The 16,708-nt window shown below is 44.4% G+C and overlaps 1 protein-coding gene across 1 annotated transcript in view; it reads left to right on the top strand.

Annotated features, from left to right (window-relative positions):
* The window catches only part of unc13c (unc-13 homolog C (C. elegans)), a gene marked incomplete at its 5' end in the record, with an annotated part of 345,183 nt that overhangs the window by 274,599 nt on the left and 53,876 nt on the right, over positions 1-16,708 (top strand). The window contains 2 exons of the mRNA XM_079497470.1: positions 14,084-14,172; positions 15,153-15,290. Of these exons, the coding sequence (XP_079353596.1) occupies positions 14,084-14,172; positions 15,153-15,290 (227 nt within the window). The remainder of the gene's footprint in view (positions 1-14,083; positions 14,173-15,152; positions 15,291-16,708) is intronic.

The following is a 16,708-nucleotide window of genomic DNA, read 5'->3' as shown; positions in this document are numbered from 1 at the left end:
TGCTTCAGACAGGACATTTCAGATGACTGAATGCTTCAGACAGGACATTTCAGATGACTGAATGCTTCAGACAGGACATTTCAGATGACTAAATGCTTCAGACAGGACATTTCAGATGACTAAATGCTTCAGACAGGACATTTCAGATGACTAAATGCTTCAGACAGGACATTTCAGATGACTGAATGCTTCAGACAGGACATTTCAGATGACTAAATGCTTCAGACAGGACATTTCAGAACGTGTTTGATGAGCTTCTCAAGTGCTTCCAGAAGGATCTTTGGTTTGGCCCTCTGCTATCTGAGAGGTGGTTCTGCCAGTGTAGCAGACCATCTTACCCTGGCCACAACTCAGTGGCGTATCCAGGAATTACGTTTTGGGCAGGCAAGATCATGTGTTAATTGCCGTCTCCCCACGCACAATCGTAGCACTAAAGGTTTTCAAAGAGATATACCTGCCAGACGAGTAGGATACAAAGGCTGAAAGGCATGCATTTACATTACAATGGGTGATTGAGGGTCGCGCTCTACCGCAACGGCCAATCAGCTGTCCATTAATAGTTCTCAGGTCTTGTTTTTGTCGTCTTTTTTTCTCATTGTATGTATTTTGGCCAGGCCAGAAATGGATTTGGACAGACGGACGCCTGCCCTCGCCTTATTGTAGATACGCCTCTGCCACAACTGCACATGCATGCTGCCATGCTCTCTATCTAATTGTTTTCCTAGATAGAGCAAATTACAATTTAGGCATTTAGCACTGCAGACACTACAAACATAACTATAATGCCCGCCAAAGATGCAATATGAACAAAGGAATTGGCTGATATTGGGTTTAAACGTGTTTCAAACTGGTCAGCCAAATGAGATATTGGCAAATAAGTGCTATTACACAAATTGAAATGTGTTCTTGAGGTAATTGTTTTATCCCTCTAATTTCACCCTTGGGATACACAAATAAGTGTCCAAAAATGTAGTTACTGAATGTTGGCTTTGTGTAGGGCAGTATAAATGTGCCATGAAGTGCATCTGCACAAAGGATTCATAGAATAATATCGTGAGGTATATTCAATTCAAAGTGTAGGTTTGTACCGTTCAGAGTCATTTCCTATCGGCAGTTAACTCCCAGAGAGCCCAATATAATTAGCCACATTGGTTATCATGGCAACAATAGATTAGCAATAATCTCTCTCAGAGCTTCTCTCTCATTTATACAGCTGGCGTTAAACAGGCTAAAGGGCATCAGCAGAAAGCCATCATTGGCCATTACGTTTGGCTCCTCGCCCATTTCATAATTTGCGTTTCTCTCATTTTAGAGATGACGCATCGGTTAAATGTTTATTTACTGCACACACTGTCATTTAGGACACATTATTATTTCACAGTAACAACCTGTCGGGCGGCGAGATGGGGCTATTGTTGAAACAGGCGGAGGGGAAGCCGGGCTGGCCTAATGTTGATAGGCTATCAGCCAGGGAGGACTGTGGACAGTACAGGCCACTGTTGCCAGATTTTGTGACTGAAATAAGCAAACAGGTCTATGACTACAAGCCCAAAAGAAGCGACTAGTCCACGGACCACGGTTATTTGAAAAAAGCTTATCTACAAGCTCACAACACAACTATACCAATATTTACACGCTCAAAGTCGCTTATAATAAGTAGACATGGCAACGTTGGTACTGGCCCCTGGATGCTTGTCAGAAGTGGTGGAAAGTAAACTAAGTATACTTTTACTAAAGTGCTGTACTTAAGTACAATTTTGAGATACTTTTACTTTACTTGAGTGTGTCCTTTGACCTTTTGTCAATACTTGTATTTCTTCTCCACTACATCTTAGCGGTACATGTTGTACTTTAGTTACAAGATACTTTTTAGATCTAAAACGTTCATACAAAATATGCATTTACATATTTTACTGTGGCTATTGAAAAATAGCCAATATACCTGTACACAGCGTGTATTGACTTTTTATGTTTATTTTTAAGATTTGAGTGCTTTTATTTGGTTCTGTAAGTATATTTTGATGCCAATACGTTTGTGAATACAGGTATTTTACTTATAATACTTGTAATTCTAGATTGTGTTATATTGTGTTGACTCAAATCAGAGTACTTCTTCCACCACTACAGTACAGTGAGGCTCCATACTTGCTGACCAGGAAGAATCAAGGACAGTTTAAACATCTCACGCTCCCATTGCATCAGTTAAGGCCTACTTCCAGTTTTAGGTGATAAGGTGACCACCGAAAACTACAACATGACATCACGCCACGTGATAAGCAACTCACCACTCACCCCAACACATCTTAAACTACAACATGACATCACGCCACATGATAAGCAACTCACCACTCACCCCAACACATCTTTCTGTTTTTACTAACCAGGCCTATTGGTGATTTGGTGGTCACCTTATCAGTCATACAGAGTCACACAAAAGGATCAAAAAGTAGCAGATCCACAAGGTTGTAGGTCTGCTACTTTTGCTGTTTTTGAATTTGAAACCTGAAAAGTATCAGTTCTGGACATAATGAGGTTTCCACCCGACAGAGACCATACTGTAGATTTGTCAGGTACATATTGTTGGTGATGTAGCACTATCCCATTTAGACCTGACGTCGAAATGTACGTTGTTCTCAAACATATTCATGTCAAGGAACCCCAAATATACATGCAGACATTGGCCGCTGACCCCCATCTGAAAATATGTATGACCCTCTCAGTAGCAAAGATTTGAGTTAAAAACTCTGAAAGAACATATATTCAAAGATTTCAGGCACATTTTCACCATTTTTCAAAAATAGCAGACCTACATACAAGCTCGTAGCGCGCCACTCAGTGGCGCGCTACGAGCTTGTAGATTTTTCAATAGCTAAAGTATAACATAATGCTTAGTTAAAACACCAAAAGGGGTTCCCGTCCAGAATGGGTTAAACTGACTCACCATGATGCAAGGACAACAGGAAGTGACATAACTGTAATGTGTACAGTAGTGGAAACACTGGACCATACACACCAATATTCCCTCTGTTGTTGGATTCCCAGTGTAATCCCATGAGCCCTAATAGACTACAGACTGACAGGGGAAAAAACAACTGCATGAATATATTTTGACAATGCCTAGTAGTCTCCCCGGGAGAAACCTAGAAATGTCAGTCTCTGCCTCTGGACTGTAAACCAAACTGTTCTGTTAAGCCATTTTGGACTGAAGTCGATAAAAAAAGGCTTCTAAATCCTAAAAAAACCCCCTGAAAAACCCATGTTTCTAAGTCAGTGGTGCTCAACCTTTTTCATGTCTTCTGGACCCCCAGAATTATTCTATTGGGCCACGGACCCCCATCTCAAAATATGTAGTTCCAAGGACCCCAGAAGCCAATATTTTAGTTAAAAATGTTCGCTCTGAAATATATATTCAAAGATGTGCGCCACATTTTCACGACTTTTCAAAAATAGAAGACCTACAAGCTCATAGCGCGCCACTCGGTGGCGCGCTATGAGCTTGTAGATCTGCTATTTTTCAATAGCTAAAGCATAACATAATGCTAACACTAAAAGGGGTTCCCGCCCAAAATGGGTTAAGCAAGCAAAGTGTCCAAAAGACATTTGAATCCAGCACCAGATACCGTATGGGCTAACACTGGGCGATATTACTTCTAAGCAATACCATCATTTTTTCAAACTATTGCCCCGATTACGATTAATGAATGATGTTTTTGTGTGAAAATAACAGATCTACAAGCTCATTATGTCACATTGACGTTGTGATATTTCAGATCAGCTATTTTCACCACCACTGTACAAATAATTATAATGGGTTAAAGTTGTTAATCAGACTAATCGATTTAGTTGATCATTCGATCATTCTACTGTAAATGAGATTAAGTCGTTTATTGGTTCTAAATGTCGGTCTCAATATATATTTTTGCCAGGTGAAAGCCTGGCATACAACAGCCCTGTTTTTAACATCGGCCTAGTTATGATTCGCTGCCCCTATAAGCCAATGGGAGTCTGACCCCATACTCCGCTAAACGCTGCAAGCCAATCGCGTAGTAGCGACCTAGTCATGATTGGCTGCCTCCTAAGCCCTGACACGACATAACGTGGAATTCTGCTCCCACACTGCAACGCCGCAGCGAGCAGCCACTGTGACTGGCTACAGCGGCTAATGTTATGAGCTAACTGTCAGCTAATGTTATGAGCTAACTGTCAGCTAATGTTATGAGCTAACTGTCAGCTAATGTTATGAGCTAACTGTCAGCTAATGTTATGAGCTAACTGTCAGCTAATGTTATGAGCTAACTGTCAGCTAATGTTATGAGCTAACTGTCAGCTAATGTTATGAGCTAACTGTCAGCTAATGTTATGAGCTAACTGTCAGCTAATGTTATGAGCTAACTGTCACTAATGTTATGAGCTAACTGTCAGCTAATGTTATGAGCTAACCTCGCCTCACCAGGCTTTCCACCACCTCGGAGGAAAGCCTGGTCTCTGTTTCAAAAGTCCGTATGAGCCGGTCGGGAGCAGATGATATCGTTACGTCATGTAAAGTCAGGAACAATCAAACGTAACTTCATTTTCCCTCAAACCGGAAGAATAACAATAAAAGCTCTCGTAGCCTGTAGCTTTTATTGAGATAAATCGGTTTGAGGGAAAAGGAAGTTGCCGCCCCCGTTGTTCCTGCCTGTCGACTGCAAAACAATACTACAACATGACGTAACGATATCATCCTGTCGACTACAAAACAATACTACAACATGACGTAACGATATCATCCGCTCCCGACCGGATCATATACCCTAAATTAAATGGTGCCCAGGCTAGTTATGAGCTAACTGGAGCTACAGGAAAGCCAAAACAAAACACAGCGATTGAACCAACAAAAGAACGTCGGAAACGAAAGCAAACAACGGCCGCGAGGTTAACACAGGAACATACACGTTAAATAAATAAATAAATAAATAAATGAGAAAAAAAAGGGGGGGGACGGACGGACAGATGCACAACGGAGACAGCGCTTGTTTCAACTGGCAGTTAATGATACTCGTGTCATTCCTATTTCTATATTATAGGAATTCACCACCGTGACAGATATATCTAGACTCTTCACAGCAGGGCGTTCATTTCCTTCCCTGGCTTCCCGGTAAAACATACAGCCTATGAAATGTGACCTGAAAGAGCTGAGAATCGCAATTTCTTTCAAAAGGTTATATGCCGTAGAACCCCCATGGGAGAGAGAGGGAGTAAGAATGTGTGACGTGTGTGTCATAATATTTCTGGTAGGACCTGAAGATATGTTACCTGTTTAGTGACATACTGAAATAACCATTTCCAAACCTGCATGGGCAATTACCTCTGTGACACCATGAGGTCTGAACAATCAATAGCAATGACAGCATGCGCACACACCACGCACGCACGCACGCACGCACGCACGCACGCACGCACGCACACACGCACGCACGCACGCACGCACGCACGCACGCACGCACGCACGCACACGTGAATGCACACATACCTCTAGATATAAGTGTCAGATCCCTCCCTCACTGGCAGAGTGACTGCAGTCTAATAGCGTCTATATAAATGGTTTGCTTTTGCACACATCCCCCTCCCCCCACTACACCCCCCCCCCCCCCTCCTTCCAGCAGAGACATCCGCCATCAGAATATTGTCGCTGTCGCCACGCAGAGAAACCTTGTATGTACAGTATATTGCAGCAATGTAGAAGTATATATATACTCTGTTACAAGTAAAAGTCTGGAAATTCAAAATGTACTTGAGTAAAAGTACCAAAAGTAGAAAGTACTCGTACTCGCAGAATGTCCCATTTCATGTTTTCAAATGTATATACGAATCTTTAGAAAATAGCAGATCTACAAGCTCACAATGCGTCACATCACATTGTGGGAGGCGGTGTCTCAGGGGTATTGTGGCCGGACGGTAACCGCAAGGTTGCCAGTTCGAACCCGGGCTCCCCCAGAGTTAGTGTCCTTGAGCAAGAAACTGAACCCCTAATATTGCTCCTGATGTGCTGGTTGGTGCATCCTCCGCCATCGGTGTACTGTATATGAATGTGTGAGTGAATGGGTGAATTGATGCACAATCTATGTAAAGCGCCTTGGATAAAGGCTTTATATACATTTACCATTTATCGCAACGCATGGTGAGCTTGTAGATCGACTATTTTCAACTAGTAACTAAAGTTCTCAAATAATTGTAGTGGAGTAAAAGTGCAATATTTACCTCTGAAATGTAGTGGAGTAGAAGTAAAAAGTACTGAAGATTTGACGTACTCAAGTAAAGTACAATTACCTCACAATTGAACTTAAGCACAGTAGGTACTTAAGTAAATGTACTCAGTTTCCTTCCACCAGTGTTTTTTGGACATACGATGTTTCGACCCCGACAGCGCCGGCGTATGAGATGAGCAGCAGGGTGGCAGCATGAGGCCTTTTTATGGCGGCTCCTAATGTGATGATCTGTCATGCATGTTGTGGAGCGGAGCGGCGCGGCGCCGAACCTTCCTCGCAGAGCATCCATCTCCTCCGAGCCCTGAGTCTGAGTGTAGTGGCGACTCCTCGTTTTTCATCGATATCTGTAGACACTATAGACACACAAACATAACACAGTACACAGTGGTGTATTGTTAATGTTAAGTATCATTTCCGTATTCAAAATTGACTTGAGTAAAAGTAGCCTATACAAAACTATTGGCGTCAAAATGGACTTACAGTGGAGGAGATGGATGCTGACTGGGCGGGAACCCCTTTTGGTGTTTTAAGCATTATGTTATACTTTAGCTATTGAAAAATAGCAGATCTACAAGCTCATAGCTCGAGCTTGTAGGTCTGCTATTTTTGACAAATCTTTAAAATGTGGCGCAAATCATTGAATATATATTTCAGAGCGAACATTTTTAACTAAAATATTTGCTTCTGGGGAGGTCCCTGGAACTACATATTTTGAGATGGGGGTCCGTGGCCCAATAGAGATAATTCTGGGGGTCCTTGACATGAAAAAGGTTGAGCACCACTGACATAGAAACATGGGTTTTTCAGAAAAATGGATTTAGAAGCCTTTTTTTATCGACCTGGGTTAAGGCCTATTCATACGTCACGCCGCGGTGATAAGCGACTCACCGCTACAACACATCTCTCTGTTTTTACTAAAGATCACCTTATCACCTAACATTTGAATAGGCCTTTACAGTACCAACGTTAAAACGTATTTATTTATTTAAATGTATTTATAAGTAGGCCGGGAGAGGCTTATTGTCTGTATCATGGGAGACGGATAGCTGAGGTGGAGTGCAACACCTACCATCAGCTCCCAGTAGCGATGCCCGGGATCGAAACCATTACCTTGTGGTCCAACGGCAAGAGCTCTACTGACTGAGCTACCCAGACACAACAAACAAAAGATCTACACGACTTGTGAGCTGGTAGATAAGCTATTTCCGAATAGCCAAAGTATCATTTAGACTAGTAGTAAGTACATTTTTCAAATAACTGCAGTAGAGTAAAAAGTACATTCTAAAACGGTTAGTCCCAATACTTGATTCTGATTGGCTGGTTACCGTCACGTGACCGGTGTAAATTTCACCGATAACCCACACCTTCAATCACTATATCATTCGCACCTGATTCCGCATCTCTGTAGCTGTACTGGGGAAGGGGAGCGCTTGATTACCTTACAAACCCATGCCGTGCGGGCGTCTAAGCGCCGCCCGGCTCATATGACTGTGAATGTGTGGCTCCAGGCAGCCCCGTAAAGACATCAAGCGCTATTCTCCCGTCACATAGGCTACTTGCCGAGCAAAACAAGGAAGTGATGTGGCTCGCTCTGGTGGTGCAAAGCGTAGCTACTTTTGTGAATTTAATAGTTGTATTTAGGTTAATATTGCTATATGTTTGTAACCGTTTTAGAAAAGCAATAAGCCACTCGAGGCCCCAGCTTACCGGCTATTTTACAATGGCTGGGGGGTAGAAGACCCTCCGCTCCGCGTCGGGTCTGCCTACGCCCCCAGCCATTGTAAAATACCCGGTAACCTGAGACCTCTCGTGGCTTATTGCTTAAATATTTACCTCTAAAACGTAGTGGAGTAGGTAGAAGTATATAAACTATAAAAATAGTCAATAAAATATTGAGTAGTGACTTTCCAGCACTGCGTGCTTCACAGACATTCTGGTGCTCTTCCACCCCCCCCCTCCCCCCCCTCCCCCAGGCATCTATATCTGATCTCTATGCAGACGCACACTCATTCTGGTGCTCTTCCATCGCCTCCCAGGCATCTATATCTGATCTCTATGCAGACGCACACTCATTCTGGTGCTCTTCCATCGCCTCCCAGGCATCTATATCTGATCTCTATGCAGACGCACACTCATTCTGGTGCTCTTCCATCGCCTCCCAGGCATCTATATCTGATCTCTATGCAGACGCACACTCATTCTGGTGCTCTTCCATCGCCTCCCAGGCATCTATATCTGATCTCTATGCAGACGCACACTCATTCTGGTGCTCTTCCATCGCCTCCCAGGCATCTATATCTGATCTCTATGCAGACGCATTCTGGTGCTCTTCCATCGCCTCCCAGGCATCTATATCTGATCTCTATGCATTCTGGTGCTCTTCCATCGCCTCCCAGGCATCTATATCTGATCTCTATGCAGACGCACACTCAGGCTCGGAAATCCCAGATACTGTAAGCAGATAAAAACAAAAACAGACAATAGCTCAGGGCCATTTCACTGCTGGAAGAAACTGCAATCACTCAATGTAATAGTATTTGTAGTAGATACTAGATAACAGTATAGCACAATTTGAAATTTGCACTCTATTGCCAGAAAAATAATGAAGTCTTTGTGTTTGACTACACAGGATTTGACTGGATTGTTGAATTCCTACAATGACCATAATGCTTTGGTGCACTTGTGGTTGGGAGACACCCCATGTGGGCTGTCTTTCTGAGACAACGTGTAGTCCAGGAAGGAAGTGAGACCACATTTTCAAGACACATTTTGGTCATGAACAACATGGCGTCATCTAGAAACAACATATTTACACACACAAAAACCTCCAGGAAAGGGTTTCGTGTGTCCTCCTAAAACATCCTTAACCCATTTAGGCCTGACATCGAAATTTAAAAAAATGTCTTCTAAATCCTGACAATTTTCTGAAATACCTCATTGTTTCTGTATCAGTGGTGCTCAATATTTCATGTCAAAGACCCCGAAATTCATATGTATTTGGCCGCCGACCGCCATCTGAAAATACGTTGTTCCGGGGACCCCCCTCCCAGAAGCAAAGATTTGAGTTAAAAACGTTCAAGATATTTCGTAAAATAGCAGACCTATACAAGCTCGTAGCGCGCCACTCGGTGGCGCCCAAAATGGGTTAAAACAACATCTGATTGCAAAAGGGGTGAAGTGGCCCCTTTAATTTCTACACACCAATCACGCTCAACGACTCGACGCACCTCCCCGTCCCTCATCATGCACAAACACGAAGGGTCTGCCGCAAACGCGAGCAAAGATGCAGACGGTGCAACATGGACGTGTTTACTTGGTGTTGAATTAATTTTATTTGCAGAGCTGATTATATGGCACGGGTTGTTGAGTACGCTCTCCCCGATGAGGAGGAGGATCTTATAAATAAGTTATGAGTGGACATACACTGGTATATGAGCTGGGTGACAGTGACACGGGCTTTAACCCATTCTGGGCGGGAACCCCTTTTGGTGTTAGCATTATGTTATGCTTTAGCTATTGAAAAATAGCAGATCTACAAGCTCATAGCGTGCCACCGAGCTTGTAGGTCTGCTATTTTTGAAAAGTCGTGAAAATGTGGTGCAAATCTTTGAATATATTCTTTCAGAGCGAATGTTTTTAACTCAAATCTTTGCTTCTGGGTGGGGTCTCTGGAACAGCATATTTTCAGATGGGGGTCGATTGGCCGAATACATATATTTTTGGGGGTCCTTGACATGAAATATTGAGCACCACTGACATAGAAACATAGGTATTTCAGAAAACTGTCATGATTGAGAAGACTTAATTTCGACGTCAGGCCTACATGGGTTAAGCCCGGCAGCAAGGTGCTCAGCGAGGTGCTTAAGCATTCTAATAACTCTATTACTAATCCACTCGGGGACATGTTGGAGTATGTTTATTGCTCCATCACTGCCTGAGAGAGAGACACTCCTGCCGGGGGGGTCAGGGGGGTTGCAGCTTAACCCATTCAGGCCTGACGTCGAAATTTAAAAAAAAAAAAAATCTGAAAAACCTCTTGTTTCTGTATCAGTGGTTCTCAATATTTCATGTCAAGGACCCCAAAATTATATGTAATTGGCCGCCGACCACCATCTGAAAATATGTTGTTCCAGGGACCTCCCCAGAAGCAAAGATTTGAGTTAAAAACTGAAACTCTGAAAGAATATATATTCAAAGATTTGAGGCACATTTTTACGATTTTTCAAAAATAGCAGACCTACAAGTTCATAGCGCGGCACTCGATGCCGCGCTATGAGCGTGTAGATCTGCTATTTTTCAATAGCTAAAGTATAACATAATGCTTTAAAACACCAAAAGGGGTTCCCGCCCAAAATGGGTTAAGTATGCCCCAAAGCTATTGATCTAGAAACTCATTAAAATCAGCCCACGTGTGTCAAAAAAAAAAGAATTGAAAATCCTGATTGAAAGCTCAATAATAGTACATCTAAGCCAAAGTCAGGCAAGTATAGGACATTGGTCCTCATTCACAACGGCGTTTACGCTCATAAAGTGACGTTACGTGAGCAGAGCTTGAGCGGACAGGCATTTACACATTACGTGGGAATTCATGAACTTGAACGTGAACTTGACGCTGACGTTGGTTGGTCGGAAATTCCGCAAAAAGCTGCGCCAGCTCTCATGGTCGTGTACGGCTTGCGTAGATTTATTAAGAAGGCTTTAGTCTTCATGCTGAATCCATTAAAAGTCCCCAAACCTCAGATAAAATATGTAGGCATGTGTCCCCAACATTGGTCAGCACATAAAAAAATGATAGCCTATATAAAAGCCAAGTATCACTTGTATGCCTATATGCATGCATTCTAGAGGCAAGTTAGCCTAGAGTCCCATACAGAAACTGCCCCCGAGCCTGACACCTTTTTATATATTTATTAGGATATTTCTAGCATGCGCGATTGGGGCTGCTCACTCGGCAGCCTTCTACTCGCAGTGCAACGCGTTGTGAGCTTGTAGATCTGCTCTCGCGGACTCGCGCTGCAAAAACAAACTCACAATTATAATAAGAACATACACTTATCTGCATTCTGCACTGTACGAATCCAACGTTGTTTAGTGTAGTAATGTCTGCAGTATAGGCCTATTTAAATTGTTTCGTTATGGAGCTCCTTTGAGTCAGTCTGACTGTCGGTGTGTGTGTGTGGGGGGCCCTATATAAAAAATAGAAGACCACATTAGCCTATTTGAATGAATGGCATCAGCGTGTTTGAAAGTCGGCCAGTCATATCATAGTTTTAAGCCAGCTCACCTCCACTCACGCTTGTTCACAAACATGACGGACAGACAGACAAGAAAGGCTGTTGATGATGATTATTATTACCACTGTAACTCGCTGATCAGCATGTTGACAGAGACTCAGCCAATTAAAGTTTCACGTAGGCCTAAATGCCTTTGCTGCAAGAACCTATCTGCCTCCATTTGCGTCGTGGTATTAATTTATAATAATGTATATTGATCACATGCGGACGCCACACAGAATAGCCAACTCTTACCTGCAGCTGAGGAAACATACAACGTAGTTGGATCGGATGAAATATAGCCTTTAGTCCAAATCCCACAAGAAACAAAAGAAAGAAAATATGTCCTGTGTCCATGCATGTCCATATATTTGCTTTCCAAATCCGACAGTGCAGGGCAGGGAATCAATCACCGCAGTAGACTAATCAATAGGGCCTTTTATCATTGCCGAGTTTTAATATAGCATTTGGTCGTGTGGTGAACAGCACAAATTAACTTCTTTCTCATTATGTGAAAGTAACTGTAACATCCGTTAACTTATTAACGTTCTGACATTTAACAAGGAGTGAAGCAATGCGTGCCAAGTTTGCAAGTTTAGTTTATAATGATATATAACTCGCGCTGTTTGCTTGAAGATCTTGAAGATCCCGCCTGTCAAAATGAACTGCTCTACAAGCTCATCGCGGCTGTTGTATATAATTTAAAACTTGGGAATCCTCTGTGCAGTCTATGATGACGTATTTCAATGGGAGGGGAGCTTGAGGGCCTAGCTGTATCTCAGGCTTGTATTACGAGGCTTTCGGTGTACAGATATTCTAGGATATAGAACACTTATACTATACCTAACTGAACAGAGTCTTCTCTGATCAGTGCTTCTCAAACATTGTCATGGAACACATTGGGCTCCATTTTCGTCACCGCTAAACCCCTTATACCTAAACTTCTTTGCCTTTTTTTACTATTTTGCAAAACATTTTTGAATAGTTAAAATGGCCAGTCTACAAGCTCACAACGTGTCAATGTAGATTGGCTAGTTGAACTATTCAAAAATGTTTTTCAAAATAGTAAAAAAGGCAAAGAAGTTTAGGGATAAGGGGTTTAGCGGTGACGAAAATGGAGCCCATTGTGTTTGGCCGCATGACCTCCATCTGTCCCAGTGACCACCCAGAAGAGAAGATTTGTGTTTTTGAACAATTTTCAAAACATAAAAAAAAAATTGCAGATGTATACAAGCTTTTGAATAGCCAACGTATAAATGCATTGAGTGGTTAAAATGATTGTGATGCGATGTTAACTACCTTTGCCCTGAGCTTGGGTGTCCTCGGACCCCACTCTGAGAACCACTGACCTGAGCCTGGGTGTCCCCGGACCCCACTCTGAGAACCACTGACCTGAGCCTGGGTGTCCTCGGACCCCACTCTGAGAACCACTGACCTGAGCTTGGGTGTCCCCGGACCCCACTCTGAGAACCACTGACCTGAGCCTGGGTGTCCTCGGACCCCCTCTGAGAACCACTGACCTGAGCCTGGGTGTCCCCGGACCCCACTCTGAGAACCACTGACTTGAGCCTGGGTGTCCCCGGACCCCACTCTGAGAACCACTGACCTGAGCCTGGGTGTCCCCGGACCCCACTCTGAGAACCACTGACTTGAGCCTGGGTGACCCCGGACCCCACTCTGAGAACCACTGACCTGAGCCTGGGTGTCCCCGGACCCCACTCTGAGAACCACTGACCTGAGCCTGGGTGTCCCCGGACCCCACTCTGAGAACCACTGACCTGAGCCTGGGTGTCCCCAGACCCCACTCTGGTGACACCCCACTCTGGTGGAATGGTGTGAGGCCATGGTGGAAACCAGGCTTTAGATAACAGTAAAACAGTGGCACGCACGCACGCACGCACGCACGCACGCACGCACGCACGCACGCACGCACGCACGCACGCACGCACGCACGCACGCATGTGCACACACACACGTACACACACACACGTACACACGTACACACACACACGCAAAACGAAAAGCCTCTGCAACCACTCCGGCTGCTGCTGCTGCTGCCTTCCATCGCTGACAACCACGGCCGTCTCATGTCCTTTGGGCGGGCAGGAGGACACTATAGTAATCATTACAACCACGGCCGTCTCATGTCTTTTGGGCGGGCAGGAGGACACTATAGTAATCATTACAGGTGCTCACCGGCTCTGCTGCTTGCGAGCCGTCCATTCATTTGTATTCAGAGCATATTGCCGCTCGCTCGGCAACAGATGGCAGGCAGAACGAGAGAGAGAGGAGAGGGGAGGCCACTATACCACCATGCCTGGCAGGCGGTGTTATACCTCTCTTCTCTGTGCCTGCCACCGAAACCTACACAACACCACTCCCCACCCACCCCCATCCCCACGGCTGAGGCATAGCGCGTAACCCCCCCTCCCCGAGGATGTACTGTACTCCACTCTGCCTAGTTTGTTTTTGTAAAAAGCGAGAGGCGAGAGAGTCGTAGTCGTATGTGTGTCAGATGAGGCGACATAACGGTGACACCTGTGTCGTTCCTGTCCTCGACAGCTGGATGCCGAAGCCAGTGATCTGCTCAAGGAGCTGCAGAACAAGCTGAACACCGTCCTGGATGAACTCAGCGCCGTCTTCGGCTCCAGGTGGGGTTTGTCTGTCTCCAGAGTTGTTCAGTGTCACTCACTCACTGTGTTAGTTAACTGGTTGATGTTGGTGTATATAGCATTGGTGGTTGCTGTCGGGCAGAATGCTCTCATCTTCCATATTTTAACTTACATAGATCATACCACAGTACCTTACATAGTACAGTAACTTACATAGATCATACCACAGTACCTTACATAGTACAGTAACTTACATAGATCAAACCACAGTGTCACACAAATGCACCAAAAGTAGCAGATCTACAAGCTCGAAACACAGCGCAAAGCGATGCGTTTTGAGCTTGTAGATCTGCTACATTGGCTGTTTTTGAATTTCAATCCCGAAAGTAAAAGAGACAATGTGTTGTTTTTCGCTTGCGCGCGCGCGCGCACGTGTGCGTGCGTGTGTGTGTGTGTGTGTGTGTGTGTGTGTGTGTGTGTGTGTGTGTGTGTGTGTGTGTGTGTGTGTGTGTGTGTGTGTGTGTGTGTGTGTGTGTGTGTGTGTGTGTGTGTGTGTGTGTGTGTGTGTGTGTGTGTGTGTGTGCGTGCACTGATCTCTCCAGTGTTCATTATAACTACTACGCCACAGGGGATGTGCCTTGTACTTCCCTTTAAGCAGGGGCTTCCCAAACATTTTAGCGCAATTAAGACCCAAAAGCTACATTTGAGGCTTTATTCAGATTCAGAGTATAGGAGAGAGAGAGACCGGGAATGACACACAGACAAGGCCGTGCACTGGGCTCGGGAATCGAACCCACATTAGGCATTAGAGCTTATATGGTATGCACCTTAACAACTATAGGCCATCGGTGGCCCCCACACATTGTAGTGACTTTGTGTTGTGTGACTTGTGTCAGTTTCAAGCCAGTGATCGTGTGTTGTGTGACTTGTGTGTCAGTTTCAAGCCAGTGATCGTGTGTTGTGTGACTTGTGTCTCAGTTTCAAACCAGTGACTTTGTGTTGTGTAACTTGTGTGTCAGTTTCAAGCCAGTGATCGAAGACTGCGTGAAGCAGATGAACCAGGAGCTGGTCCAGATGAAAGGCCCCATCAAGGGCAGCAACCCGGCCATGGACGCAGAGACGGTCCTCAGGCCTCTCATGGACCTCCTGGACAAAAAGTACGTTTCTGGAGACTTTTTTTTTTTTTATATAATTTTTATCCTACGGTTTTGTAACCCATTTTTCACCCCTGTGTCAATGATCTAATGTGATTCTGGGCTCTACACACCCTCCGCCAACCTAGTCCCCATATATGGGAGACATGGGGAGAGCAACGGACTTGAACTCATGCTTCCTTGAAGTTCCTTCATGCCTGAGTGTCCAAGTTGCTCCTTTACACCTGACAGGGGGGAGTTTCCCTGGTTGGACGTAGCGCGTGGAAGGAACACGTTATTCCAACCAGTTCCTTTCCCCTCCACCAGGCGCCCCGGCTGGCCAGGGGGAGGCAGTTTAGAGACTAGGATTACTGCATGTTTTTTCGTGAGGGTACCTACCCTAGGCCTAGGGGACACTGGGAGAACATGCAAACTCCACACAGAAAGGCCCTTTCGCCAACAACGCCTCAGGTATGGGCACTGATGACGCGGAGGAGGAAACACACCGCCAGCACCCACAGCGTCCCGAGCGGGAATCGAACCCAGGACCTTCTAGCTGTGAGGCGACAGCACTACCAACTGTGCCACCGTGCCCCCCTCGACTTTTTTTTTTTTACCACAGACCATTCAAGCTTCTAGCTAGCAGGAAATGTGGAGACAAATCGAAAAGGATAAAAACAAAAAAGGTTTCATAAATAAATGGTTTTATAAAACTGTGAAAAGTCTGCTTCACACACACATAACGACTTTTACGGATTCCAGTTATTGTCCCACATAAATGAGTTAATCCAGTGGGTCCCCCAGCCAAATGTGTTTTACAGCATCATAATCATTTTAACCACCTTATCCATATTTTACACATTGGCTATACAAGAATAGCAGATATACAAGCATACGGTGCGTCACTTTGTGCCGTGCTGTGAGCTTGTATATCTGCTATTCGTTTAACCTTTTATAAAAAAAAATATCCGGAAAGTATTGGAACATTTTGAACAACTTTGAATTTGTTTTAACACAAATCTTCTCGTCTGGGGGTCCCGCGTGGCACAAAACATCATCAACATCCAACATCAGATGGAAAATAATACATCAAAAATAAATTGGACATGAAAAAGTTTGAGAACCACATAATGGTACGATGACGACTAATGGGAGATCCATATCACAAGTAAGACGCGTAAACGCGGGAAGCGAACAAAGCTGTTGTGGCAGTCTGACTCACACACACACACACACACACACACACACACACACACACACACACACACACACACACACACACACACAGAGAGACCTCTGTATCGTTCCAAATTCTTCTCTGTATCGTTCCAATTTGTATCGTTCCAATTTCTTCTCTGTATCGTTCCAATTTCAGTTGCCCTCTGGTGGCGGGCGGGTGGTGTTACAGCGTGACACACAGACACACAGACAGACAGTTTTGG

Source organism: Electrona antarctica (genome assembly GCF_951216825.1).
Source record: "Electrona antarctica genome assembly, chromosome: 3".
Lineage (NCBI taxonomy): Eukaryota > Metazoa > Chordata > Actinopteri > Myctophiformes > Myctophidae > Electrona > Electrona antarctica.
Note: the sequence above shows the minus strand (reverse complement) of the source record. Positions and strands in the feature narration are given on the sequence as shown.